A 13,999-nucleotide genomic window follows, 5' to 3' on the forward strand; every position below is an offset into this window, starting at 1 on the left:
TCTTCTCCAATGTAAGATGGTACATGACTTTCCTGATCCACTGACTATATGTCGGTGGAATAGAGTCTTTCCATTTAAACAATATCAGTCTCCTGGCCAGGAAAGAGCAACAGGGCCAACATGCTGATCTCCCACCTACTAAGTCTTGATTGTGACTTTAAAGACCCTATGAAACGGCATCTTTTTGCTTCCTTAATGTGATGTATTTCCTGTTGACACAGGATGTTGGGGGCGGGACATAAATGCAGCGAGGGATCAGTCAGAAGTCTAAACCAGTGGAACATGAGTCAGGGAGAGGAAGGTTCAATGTTCAAAAAATCTGATGGTTTTATTGGTTAGAGATGTATATTTACGCCTCCTGGTGCAGCATGAGGTCAGATACTGTATTTTCCAGGAAGGAGAAGTAATGGGAGTTGAAGATGAGGGGAACTTTAAAACGAGTGTTGAGGAGGAAGAGGAGGAGAAGACTGATGGGAAACGTAGTGATACTCCCTCTGCTCCTCTGCCCGGCTATATCAGTCCTGGCATTCACACTGCAGCAGCCAAGGACTCAGCTGTAGAATGCTCTGTGTGTGTGTGTGTGTGTGTGTGTGTGTGGGAGAGAGAGAGAGAGAGAGAGCGTGCACGTGTGTGTGTGGGCACGCGTGCACGATTGTGTATTTATTCGCCACGCCTTCGATTAAGGTTACTGGTTTTGGCAGGATGAGAGGGAGTGGCTGGAGAGAGAGGGAGGGAGGGGGGGGGGGGGGACAGAGAGGGCGATGTCGAAAACCACAAACTGTGTTTTCTCTAATCAAAACCTGCAATTACAGCCTTATTAAACCGACTAATCACTCAACACACTGTCTCTCTCTTTCTCTCTCTCTCTCTCTCTCTCTCTCTCTCTGTGTGTGTGTGTGTGTGTGTGTCCTCCCCCCCACCCCACCCCCCCAAGGCGTATTGACTATAAACTGAAGAAGCAGGACAGCACCAAGACGCTGCTGATAAAAAGCGAGCAGCTCCTGAAGATCGAGGAGCACGACTTCGCCATGAGACCGGGCTTTGGAGGTCAGGCGCACACACACACACACACACACACACACTGGCACACACACACACACACACACAGGCACACACACATACAGGCACACCTCATTTTTGTCTCTGATCCCCGGACGCTTTAATCCACTCACTCACACATCGCCTCTCCGTCCCGCGCTGATGATGCGTCAGCGGGGCCTGATGATGCGTCCGGGCCTGATGGCTCTGCTCTGCTCTGCTGTGTGTTTTTTCGGCCGGTGGCGATGGGCACTAGGTCACCCAGGCAACGGGTGCATCGGTCCAAAATCACCCACACTGACCCAGATTACAACAGCGTGTGTGTGTGTGTGTGAGTGTGTGTGTGCATTAATGCATTTGTGCTGCGATAAAATACAGTAGGGCGATGTGTGCTGACTTGCATGCGATTGTTAGGAGTGTGTGTGTGTGTGTGTAAGTGTGTAATATAATGAGTGCCTGTGTGTAGTGTGTAGTGTGTGTGTGTGTGTGTAGTGTGTGTGTAGTGGGGGGGATTCGCGTGCAGTAATCTGGATTATATTCCAGGTCTGCAGCAGATGGAGGGGTGGGAAACACAGAGCTGTGATCAGCCACGGCTCCACAGACTGACTTCTATTATGAAAATCATCACCATCACACACACACACACACACACACACACACACACACATCCACAGACACACACATACATACACACCCATGCACACGTATTTTATGCATGCAAACTATGTAAAATTCAAATGTTTTCATGCCAACACAGATGCTGGATTAGAAACATACACACACTCCCATCAGTCACATGTCTGTACAGTACAGGACACACCAGGGGAAGAAATTCACTTTAATTTTTATTGTATTTTTTTTTTTATGAGAGGTCATTTTTTTAACCCCGTTTTTACCCCACAGGGCATTTTTTTCTAGCATAACTGGCATTTTGGGCAAAAATTAGATCAATATCTCAAGTAAAAGCTGTTGTGGAGATCTCGTTTATTTTTTGTTTATTTTAACATTCTCTAACGGGGACAGTGCACATTATTAATAAACATTACTCAGAATGTAAATTAGTTGCCAGTTAGCCAAAAAGCTAATTTCCATCAGTATAGTCCCAGGCCAGATGTTACACAGGCTCCCTCTGCATATTCAGTAGTGGAAGTATCTTTTTATTTAAGTATTTATGACATCATCATTATCGAAACATAATATTAACAACAGTTGATTTTCTCTCTCTCTCTCTCTCTCTCTCTCTCTCTCTCTCTCTCTCTCCGGTAAGGTTTTGCCAAAACCTATATATGCCCCTCCAATCCCTCACTATTCTTTTTTTTTTTTTTTCATCATTTTTCTTTTCAGGCACAATTTTACTGAGCTATGAAATAATACATTTGTTTTGCATATAGGCAAGTATATACTCATCTCTCAGTGACCAACACTCTTTAAAAGGATGTGTCATTTTGTATCATCTGTGTGTATTTCTTTGGGACAACACACACACACACACACACACACTGGCTGTGTTACAGTGTGTTGCTGATGCAGTGGCCTGTGTGGTTTCATCATTTCCTCCTGCTGCTGGCTCCATGCTCTGTCATTTTCTGATCAAAAACCCAATTCATTTTTCTCAGCCAGAACACACTGAGAGACTCGCCCAGTCAGCGGAGACTGACCAGAGTGAAATGTAAAAAGACTGAATATGCAAAAAGACTCTAGTCCTAAATACTGAGCTCATCTTTTCCCACATTTTCTAATTTCACAGGAATTTTATGAACTTCCAAGGCCTTTTGTGCCCAGAGGCTCCATTAATGTCTGACTTTGGTACACACAAACTCTTTCTTTCTCTCTCTCTTTCTCTCCTTCTCTCTCCCTCCCTCCCTCTTCTCTCTCTCTCTCCTTCTCTCTCCCTCCCCTCTCTCTCTCTCTCCCTCCCTCTCTTTCTCTCCCTCTCTCTCCCTCCCTCCCTCTTCTCTCTCTCTCTCTCCTTCTCTCTCCCTCCCCCTCTCTCCCTCCCTCCCTCTTCTCTCTCTCTCTCCCTCCCTCTCTCTCCCTCTCTCTCCCCCCCTCTCTTTCTCTCCCTCTCTCCCTCCCTCCCTCTTCTCTCTCTCCTCTCTCCCTCCCCCCTCTCTCTCTCTCTCCCTCTCTCCTTCCATCTCCCCCTCGCTGTACCTCTCTCTCTTTCCCTACCCCCTCTCTCTCTCCCTCTCGCTCTCTCCCCTTTCCCCCTCCCTCTCTCCATCTCCCCCTCCCTCTCTCTCCCTCTCTCCCTCTCTTTACCTCTCCCTCTCTCTCTCCCCCCCCTCCCCCTCCCTCTCGCTCCCTCCCTCCCCCTCTCCCCCCTCCCCCCCCCCCCCTTCTCTCTCTCTCTCTCCCTCTCTCTCTCTCTCTCCGGCCTGTGGTCCTGTCGTTCAGGGTGGGGACAACAGAAGCACCACTGTCTGCCCCGCGGCCCTGCGGCATTTCCAGGGACTATAATTTAACACCGACAGTTACTTCTGCCTAAGATAAGCCTATAGGTCTGGACTGTGTGCATGTATACATGTGTGTGTGTGTGTGTGTGAGAAAGAGAGAGAGAGAGAAAGTGAGAGGAGAGAGACCAACAATCTGAAGACTCATGAACCAAACCATTCCCCCGTCAATTCGCTCCAGAAATACTCCTGGTGACATTTCTTGTTACGACTCACACGTGTTTCAGGACGCAACATTTCTATATCGAGGTTCTCCTTTAAAGCGCGTCTATAAACTCTTTTTTTGTATCTAACCTTTATTTAACCAGGCAGGTCAGTTACAGTAAGAACAAATTGTTATTTACAATGACGGCCTAGCAAGAGGACAAAAGGAGCTCTCGAAGGGTAAAGGGAAAAAAAACACGCAAAAGAAACTAAACAAAGAACAATCCAGATAAGACTATCAGACACAAGTGTTCCATACATGGCAGAGGCAGAGAAACCCAATACACAGGAACAGGAATGGAACGGGGAAATAATCAAAACACACACCAAACAAACAACCAAATAAAATTGCAAGTCATGCAAAGTCATGAAGCAGAACACACACATTTCTTTGTCAGTTAAAAGGCTGGGTGACAGCTGCAGGTGTGTGTGAACAACTCTGCAACAGAGTCCTTAAAAGTAGTGAGGGAGATCAGTTTGTCCCGTTTCAAAGTCTTTTGCAGCTCATTCCAACTGCTGGGAGCAGCAGACTGCAAGGCAAGGCAAGGCAGCTTTATTTGTATAGCACATTTCATACACTGAGGCAATTCAAAGTGCTTTACAGAGTAATACAAAGTACAGTAAAGGTAAAAAAATGTACAATTAAAAAGTGCAAAAGAGATCCACAAGATAAAAGACTTAAAAAGTAAACTAGTGCAGTTCAAATCAAGTGAAATCGAAAGATAAAAGGAAGGCGGACCGGCCAAAAGAAGCATTAACACGGGGAACTTCTAGCGAGATATGGCGGGCAGCTCATAGTGTTATAGGGCAGTGGTTCTCAACATGGGGTCCAGGGACCACCAGGGGTCCTTGAGGGGGTTCCAGGGGGTCCCCAGGCAAATTGATGAACTGTTAAACTTCAGCATTATTTCATTTACAAGAAGTTAACACAATTAGAGAATGTAGAAGAATGACTGTTTTGATCATAGTTTCTCTGTTATCTCTCTACCTACAATACAGACAGTCATGGGATTCTGGACAAAATCATATCCAACAATAAAAATATTCTCAGATTTGGTCCGAGAGACATGGGGGTGTGTGGCTAATGTGGACTAAATTAGGGGTCCTTGATATGAAAAAGGTTGAGAATCACTGTTCTCAGGGAGTGGATGACAATTTTAACAAGTGTATCAAATAAGGAGGAGCCAGACCAAGGAGGGTTTTGTAAACGAGTGTAAGCTAGACTTCTATAAATGTCTACAAAGTGCCATAAACTTTGCTATAAAGTGCAGGCTGTGGCCGCTGCAGCCCTCCGTCCCTCTAAATTAGGGTGACAGGCCGTGACACCGAATCAGAGCGCGCTTGTAATTGATTTACTAGCAGAGGGTTTGGATTTAGCGCTGGCGGCCTGCCAAGCGCCGCTATATTCTGTCTGCGGCTGATACCTGTGTGCAGGTAACCCCGCTCCGCTCCTGCTGGGACATTCTTTCCTCTCATTAAAACAATTTTGGGAGCGTAAAAGCAAATGAGACCGGTGGATGGTGGATTTGTTTTTTGTTTTTTTCCGCGGCTGCGGTCGACAGGCAGAAAAGTGTCGTGCCTCCTTCACCTGCACACAGAGTCTGAGCAACAACTGAGAAACACGACAACGCCTTTAAAACTCACTGTGAATTATTACTGAAGATGATTGTTAATTAAATCTGTAACGATGTGAGTAAACACAGTCTGCAGTCTGCAGTCTACCTAAGTGCTGAAATTGTCAACAACAAACATTCACAAAACCCCACTTACTAGTCACATTTCTACTGCTTTTATTGGCCATTTACTTTTCTATTTGTATGATAGATAATATTCTTATTTCCGCTGTTTTTACCATCCATTTTCATTTCTCATTGTATGTTATTATTCTTATTTCTACTGTTTTTATTGGCCATTTACTTTTCTATTTGTATGATAGATAATATTCTTATTTCTGCTGTTTTTACCATCCATTTTCATTTCTCATTGTATGTTATTATTCTTATTTCTACTGTTTTTATTGGCCATTTACTTTTCTATTTGTATGATAGATAATATTCTTATTTCTGCTGTTTTTACCATCCATTTTCATTTCTCATTGTATGTTAATATTCTTATTTCTACTGTTTTTATTGCCCATTTTCATTTCTATTTGTATGTTAATATTCTTATTTCTGCTGTCTATTAACATACAAATAGATATGAAAATGGAATATTGTCCATTTTCATTTCTATGCGTGTGTTAATATTCTACTTTTCCTTTCTCCCTGTTGAATCCCATTCAATTTCCCCACAGGGCTCAATAACGTTTCATCTTATTTTAAAGATATTTGCCAACAAAAGAAAATAGAATTTCAGACGGCAGAATCAGTTGGATGCAGAGAGTTTCTGGGTGAAAGTGAGTAGAGAGAGGCCGTGTGGCTCCAGCAGCCTGCACACAGCAGAGTCTTGATTACATTACAGGGTTTTAGAGCGAGCTGCCATGCGGCGTTAAGCCCGGCTGAGTTGAGTCAGTATGGATCGTGTAGGAGGAGGAGGAGGACGAACACGATCCGCAAAACACCATGTAGAGACTCAACTCCCTGCTGATTCTCTCCTCCGGCTCTCATCCCCGTTCACCTTTCACTTCTCCTCTGGGTCGTGACGTTAAGAGATGAAGCAGAACGTGCATCATGCTGCTTCTGACCGCCTGAATGATGCCTGTTCTGTTCAGGGATTAAACAACTGGAGGGTTTCATCCCAAAACGCTGTATATATACAACCCGGTCACGAAATTGAATCTATTGATTTGTGCACATGGACACGATTTTGCCATTTTTTTGTGTGAAATGAACACGACCTGAATTACGTTCCTCCACCACGAATTTGAAAATGTAAGTTTTGGCAAATAAAACTACTTGTGTTACGGTTATGGTTAGGCAACTAAAACAACTTGGTTAAGGTTAGAGAAATGGTTTGGTCACGGTTAAATAAGTAAATTTAAAATGTGGTAAGTAAATTTAAATGTGGCTTACGCTCATCCGCCCCCCCCCCCCGACCACAACACCCTGACTGGCCACCGTTTTAAAGATACTTCCAGTTTAAATACATTAGTTTGAAAGTCGTGCTGAGTGTTGTGAAAACAGGTACATGAATCAACAGATTAAATTTCATGACTATTTCACGAACTGCCGTGAGACCGGGTTTGCCTGAATGTTGCCTGTTGTGCTCAGGGATTAAACAACTGTAGGGTTTCATCCCAAAACGCTGTATATACAGTATACATCCATTTTAGAAAAAAACCTTAAAGTGGCAATAGGCAAGATTTTTAGGTAAAAATTCACTAGGGCTGCTAGAGAAACCGTCCCATCAACACTAACTGAGACGCTGTGGATTCAGTTCAGTTTAACTTTATTATCCCCGAGGGGAAATTCTTGTGGCAGCCAGACGCATTAAAAGACACACGATAGATAAAAGCAAAAAAACAAACAAACACAAACATCATAACCGCAGTCTGTTCAGCTAAAGGAATTTAACATATTAATAACACAGGGGATGATTCAGTGTGTTTGGCCAAATTAAATCCATGTGTTGGACATTGGCAGGAAATCTTCTCCATCTTGACCACAGAAAGTTAAATTTCTCTCCTCAACATCCAGACAGTCTGTGCTGCTGCCATGTGGGCCGCAGACTGCAGAACCACCTGCTGCAGCTGGAAAGTCACAGTGAAATGAAAACTGGCTTTTTCATCTCTCATTTTCCATGCCATAATACAGTGGTTCTCAACGTGGGGTCCGGGGACCACCAGGGGTCCCTGAGGGGGTTCCAGGGGGTCCCCAGGCAAATTGATGAATTGTTAAACTTCAGCATTATTTCATTTACAAGAAGTTAACACAGTTAGAAAATGTAGAAGAATGACTTTTTTGATCATAGTTTCTCTGTTATCTCTCTACCTACAATACAGATAGTCATGGAATTCTGGACAAAATCATATCCAACAATAAAAATATTCAAATCAATGATCAAATCTCGTTTTTCATTAGTATTTGCTCTTTTTTTTCCACTTTATGATTTTTCAGCATAAAGTATCAATATGAGAGTCAACATATTCTCATATGTGAGAAAAAGAAAAAAAAAGATGCAAAAATACATTCACATAAAATAATAATATAAAAGAAATAATAATAACTAGAAGGGCACTCGGAGAGCACAGACCTCCGCCAAGGTTCGTGCTATTATTGCTTGTTCATGAGTCAGATCCGGATCCGCTCCAAAATGTAATGGGTTCTTCCTTGGCCCATGCTACACCCTTCCACCAAGTTTCATGAAAATCGGGTCAGTAGTTTTCCGTAATCCTGCTAACAGACAAACAAACAAACAAACAAACGGCACCGAAAACATAACCTCATTGGCGGAGGTAGAGAGAATAGAGAGAATAGAAAAAAGGGAGGTGTAGAATAACCCTGAAATACCAAAGCTGTTTAAATATGAATTTTTACTGTGTCATAATATCATATTGTAAAACAAAACAAAACAAGATGTTTGTTTTGGTTGTCACTGAACTTGTGTTTCCTGGTTTTGGACTTGGCCTCCTGCACCTCGCTGTCTGCCAGATGCTAAATGCCTTGACTGTAGACGGGTGCGATATGGGAAAAGGAAAAGAGAGTCTGTGAGACAGTGTGTGTGACCTTAAGTTGCAGGTTTTTTTTCCCACCGCCAGAAAGCGTTGTCCCGGCGATGCTGCATGTGGCGTCTGCACAGTCGGCGGTTTTACGAGTCACACGGGGGAAACCGGGCGGAGAGCTGGGCTGCGGCGAGGGCTTTACAGGCCGCCTGTCAGATGAACTTCATTAAATAAAGTGTTTAGTGAGCTGCCAGCCTGCTAACATTCACGGGGAATTAACACACTTTATACGCAGGTACACATGTACACACACACACACACACACACACAGAAACACACACACACACAGAAACACAGATTGTCAAGCAAATCGTTTATTTTCTTGTCATCTTTCAGCCTGAAACCAGAAATTTAACCCTCTAAATCTCATCCAGACAGAATTCAGTTGATGCCAGAAACTTAGACAAACCCAGTAGACAGTGTGTGTGTGTGTGTGTGTGTGTGTGTGTGTGTGTGTGTGTGTGTGTACATATACATGCAAAGGTGAAGGCTTAAACTGGTCAGAACTGGTTTAGCAGTACAGGCAGGCTGTCAGTCAGTCCCTCCCGGTATTACATTGTATCCCTCAGTGACAGATGGAGATGTTTACAAGTGTCACACAATCATTCCTGATGCTTGCGGTTCTGGCAGGAAATGAACTTCTTTGCCTACAGGCCACAGCGGCGGGCGAAGCCTAAAATTATGGCAGAGCAGGTTTCTGGACCGGAGCAGGATCACCAAACAACGCCGAAAAACCTCCAGAAACCTCCCCCAAACTCCTCGCACCATGATTGTTGCCTGCAGGAAGCGGCGAGTGAGAAGCGCTGATTAAAAGTTTGATTGTGAGGATTTGCGGAGGGAGGCGGTGCTGTTTGGCTATTTCTGCTCTGTTTGTGTGTGTGTGAGAATCGGGTTAGTTAGCCTGGGCGGTTAAACAAGCTGCCGGTGCTAATGAGGCGGATGGAGGGGGAGAGCGCCAAAGACTGATGGTGATGGCAGTGGTGGGCTGGTGTTGAGTCATGGGGTGTTTTAACTAGGGTTCGACCAATATGGGATTTTAGAGGCCGATACATAGGATATTTTCACTCTGATCTCAAAGAGATACGTGAAATAAACATGACTTGTTAACACCAAATTACACGTCGGTGGCACGTAAAATGAAACGATTATGTGAAGGAGACACGACTATAAACAGAAAGTAGTGTCACACTAAAGCAGTGGCGGAAAGTAACTAAGTACATTTACTCAAGTACTGTGCTTAAGTACAATTTTGAGGTACTTGTACTTTACTTGAGTATTTCCATGTGATGCTACTTTATACTTCTACTCCGATACATTTCAGAGGGAAATATTGTACTTTCTACTCCACTACATTTATTTGACAGCTTTAGTTACTTTTCAGATGGAGATTTGACACAATGGATAATATAACAAGCTTTCAAAATACAACACATTGTTAACTAGAAGGGCACTCGGAGAGCACAGACCTCTGCCAAGGTTCGTGCTATTATTGCTTGTTTGTGAGTCAGATCCGGATCCACTCCAAAATTTAATGGGTTCTTCCTTGGCCCATGCTACACCCTTCCACCAAGTTTCATGAAAATCAGGCCAGTAGTTTTTTCTGTAATCCTGCTAACAGACAAACAAACAAACAAACAAACGGCACCGAAAACATAACCTCCTTGGCGGAGGTAAAGATTAAACCAGTGGTTTCCAACCTTTTTGGCTTTTGACGTCTTACAAAAAGCAGTGTGTAGTCGGGTCACATTTCAGTTGTCTATGAGTTGTTAACAGCTCCACCAAATAGTGATTTTTCCCTCTAAACCTCACATGGTTTCATTTCAATAAATGTTCAAATGATCCAATATTTCAGCAAAAATCAAAGATTAGAGAAAAAGTCCAAAAACTGAAAACAGATTTATGTATCAGAACTTTGTTTTTTCTTCTTTCCTCTCCCATGAATCATCTCACGACCCCTCAGATTTATCTGGTGACCCTTTGGAGGGGCCCGACCCCTAGACTCACAATCACAAAGGTTCGCTCATTATCATTTCTGTAAGAAATAATAGACTAACAAAGTGTTTTTTTCAAAGCGGTTGAGCGGTTGTCATTGTTTATTACCGGAGAGTTTTCCCTACCTGTAGCTGCCCGGGCCGCGGAGTCTCACGTTTCACTCTTGAAACGGTTAGCCAATCGGAACAGAGGGTCGTTAATATTAATGAGCCTTAAAGACACGGCGACAGAAACAGCCTGTTCTTGGTAAGGCTCAGAGAGATGCTGGAAAATGAACGTGGAAAAATGGATTGAGAGTGTTTTTGGTTCATGACACCACACACACAGCTTTGAATGAAAATAAAACTCTGGAAAGTGGAGAATATGGTTTAGGGTTAACCATGATCAAAGCCTTTCCCTAACTTTAACCAAAGTTGTTTTAGTTGCCTAAACTTAACCAGTTTCAGCAGAACATCTTTATATGAGCTGAACTGAGCAGCATCAGGTTGAAGAAACAGACTCTGCATTCATTCTCGACTCTGCATTCACTTCACAAAATATTTCTGTTTCGAGGGACTGGGATCAGTGCAGAGTATATTTTTGCCCAGATTGCTGCTCAGCACACATTCGTTATACTTGAAGAATGAAAACTTCTATCGACAAAAGAATCAACTTTTATGTTCTTGTTCTGCTCAAACACCGTTCTGACCGTACTCTAATGAGGTTCTTCTTCTGCTCCTGATTTCAGGCGCTGCCATCCCCGTAGGGATCGATGTGCAGGTGGAGAGCATCGACAGCATCTCAGAGGTCAACATGGTACGGACTTAAACTCACTCTGATATCCTGCTCTAAACTGCATTTCCAAATTCTGGCAGTTTTTACGTAGCCTCATAAGAGTCATAAGAGTTACCAGTTATTTCAAAACGCTTGGTTAGAAAAGGTCTTAACGTTGTGTTTTACGAGGATTGTCCATTTACTGCTAAGAAAGGCAACGTTCAATTTCCAGGAGGTTGAGGTTGAGAAAGAGTGAATGACACATATCGGCCCTCACATCACTTCCTGCTAGCTCACTTCTCCTGGTTTCTGACTCCTTCACGTAGCTGGAAAGTTTCTTACATACAACCAAGAGGGGGGAGGACGGTGTTGTCATGACAGCCTGGACTGGGATGGTGAAAATGTGCATGTGTGTTCCCCAGTTCAGGCACCAGTAATGTCTTTTCTTCAAGTTGTACTGCAAAAAAATGTCAATTTGGTCCATCTACAACAAGTAAAACAATAATTTCACTTGATTCAAGAACTGACAGCAGAGGGGTTCTTTGCCTTTTCAGCTTATAACCCCCAAAATCAAAGTGACCCCCCTGTTGCAGGCAGACTGATGAACACTGATTGATACCAAATTATGATTTTTTGTTTCCCGATCCAGTCTACATTACTTTATTAATTATTGGAAGAAGCCTGGCAGATGCAATGTTTCACCATTTAACAAGTAAAAAGGAATTTATCACAAATACATTTGCATGATAGAAATACAGTTTTTCGTTCCATCACTCAGCAGATCGTTTAGAATGACATAAGAAAGCAATACACATCTCTCTTAGAAGTCACAAAGCAGGTATCTACAGTCTGTCCTGCTTGTGTGTGTGCAGGACTTCACCATGACCCTGTACCTGCGTCACTACTGGAAAGACGAGCGGCTGGCGTTCCCGTCGAGGAACAACCAGAGCCGGACGTTTGACGCGCGGCTGGTGAAGAAGATCTGGGTTCCCGACGTGTTCTTCGTCCACTCCAAGCGCTCCTTCATCCACGACACCACCATGGAGAACATCATGCTGCGGGTCTATCCCGACGGAAACATCCTCTACAGCGTCAGGTACAGAGATCTGGACGTGTGTGTGTGTGTGTGTGTGTGTGTGTGGGAGGGCGGGTGGGGAAGTGTGTGTGTGTGTTGGGAGTGTGTGTGGGTTGGACGCTGCTGTAGAATTCGGAAACATAGGAAACTTTCCTTAGAGTCTTGGCAAACTCTGTGAACCCTTCTGCTGACATGCAGACGTCAAACAGAGAGCCAAAGTTGATGTCATTTCCATAATCCCTTTGGTTGACTTTCCCCTGTCAGTGTATGGGAGGTTACTTCATATCAGCAATCCAAAAAGCATATGGCTTTGATTTTGAAATGTATTGTAGAGAGCATCAACACATGTTTGGCTTGATTTTCCAAAAAAACATTCAGTATTAGGTAACACTTTACAATAAGGGTCACTAAGCTAAGGGTTAGTTAATGCTTAATAAGGGTAACTAATGTGTAATTTACTAATGGTGTTCATGTTAACTAAGGTATTCATTTACACATTATGTAATAGTTTATAAAGATGACTATTAAATAATGTATAAATTAATACCTTAGTTAACATAAACACTATTAGTAAATGATTACCAGACACATTAGTTAACTGTTAATTCTTAACTTAGTGACCCTTATTGTAAAGCGTTACCCAGTATTATTTACATAAACAACAAAATTAGTTACTGAACTACACTACCCAGCAGGCTTTTAGCTAGCTGGAATGTTCCATCTCCTGCAAAGGGACCAAGCTACAGTAGCTAGCTAGCTAGCTGCAGCTTCACAGTGAAAACATTTCTTGAATTCCTATCATGAGGCTGAACTCAGACTTTAGCGAAGTCCCAATCTGAACAGGTGAAAACCTGCCATGAGACAGTCTGCTCCCTGCTGGAGGATCAGCTGCTAGCAACAGTTGGTTCATTCTACATTGTAGTTCTCCATCATTACAAATGAAGTCTATTCTGGAAGTTTCTACGCTACTAAAATAACAGAAATGTGCAAATCGTCTAAAAGCTTAAGCTACGTACTGTAGTGAGCCGAGAGGTGAATCTCAACTCCATTTGTTGACCTTCCAACATCATGAATGAATGAAGTCGTTGCCGTTTACCTCTTTCCCATTCAAGTTTGTCAGTTAGCTAACTTGTGCCCACAAAAAGCTGTGGTTCTTTGGCTCCGCCCACTGAGGCTTAACTCAACCAATCAGATTATTTCTGCCTCCAGAGCAGCTCTGCTTCTGAGAAAAGTTTGTAGAACTAAAACTCCAATCTGTGAATAGAGATTCCAGGTAGGCTCTCGAAAGAAAGAGAAAGAGAGAGAGAGACAAAGAGAGAGAGAGAGAGAGTGAGAGAGAGAGACAGAGAGACAGAGAGAGAGAGAGAGAGAGAGACAAAGAGAGAGAGAGAGTGAGAGAGAGAGACAGAGAGAGAGAGAGAGAGAGACAGAGAGAGAGAGAGAGACAAAGAGAGAGAGAGAGTGAGAGAGAGAGAGACAGAGAGAGAGAGAGAGAGAGAGAAAGGTCACATCAGGTTTCCCCAGCAACAGAAAGAAAGAGCTATCCAGGACACGATAAATGTGGTGTCAGTGTTGGTAGTTGCATAAGTTAGAGCGAGAGAGAGAGACAGAGAGAGAGAGAGAGAGGGAGAGAGAGAGAGAGAGAGAGAGAGAGAGATGCTGTGTGATAGAGAGACACTGACTAGCCATGTGCTGTACAGTTGGTATGGCTGAAGTGTGTGTTGTGTTGTAGGATCACAGTGACGGCTCTCTGTTCGATGGACTTCAGCAGCTTCCCTCTGGACACACAGAACTGCTCACTGGAACTGGAGAGCTGTGAGACAC

The 13,999-nt window shown here is 43.4% G+C and overlaps 1 protein-coding gene across 1 annotated transcript; it reads left to right on the forward strand.

Annotated features, from left to right (window-relative positions):
• Nucleotides 1-341: 341 nt before the first annotated feature.
• On the forward strand, nucleotides 342-13,990 carry LOC139663130 (gamma-aminobutyric acid receptor subunit rho-3-like; the record flags this gene model as incomplete). Its single annotated transcript, XM_071541675.1, has 5 exons — nucleotides 342-373; nucleotides 935-1,047; nucleotides 11,075-11,142; nucleotides 11,973-12,196; nucleotides 13,908-13,990. Coding segments are annotated over exons 1-5 (520 nt in total), but the record flags the coding sequence as incomplete, so codon positions are not given.
• Between the last annotated feature and the right edge of the window lie 9 nt (nucleotides 13,991-13,999).

Source organism: Centroberyx affinis, unplaced genomic scaffold, assembly GCF_046629955.1.
Source record: "Centroberyx affinis isolate AG114_WGS23_722 - 3 ecotype Tasmania unplaced genomic scaffold, CSIRO-AGI_Caff_v1 ptg003921l_1, whole genome shotgun sequence".
Taxonomy (NCBI): Eukaryota; Metazoa; Chordata; class Actinopteri; order Beryciformes; family Berycidae; genus Centroberyx; species Centroberyx affinis.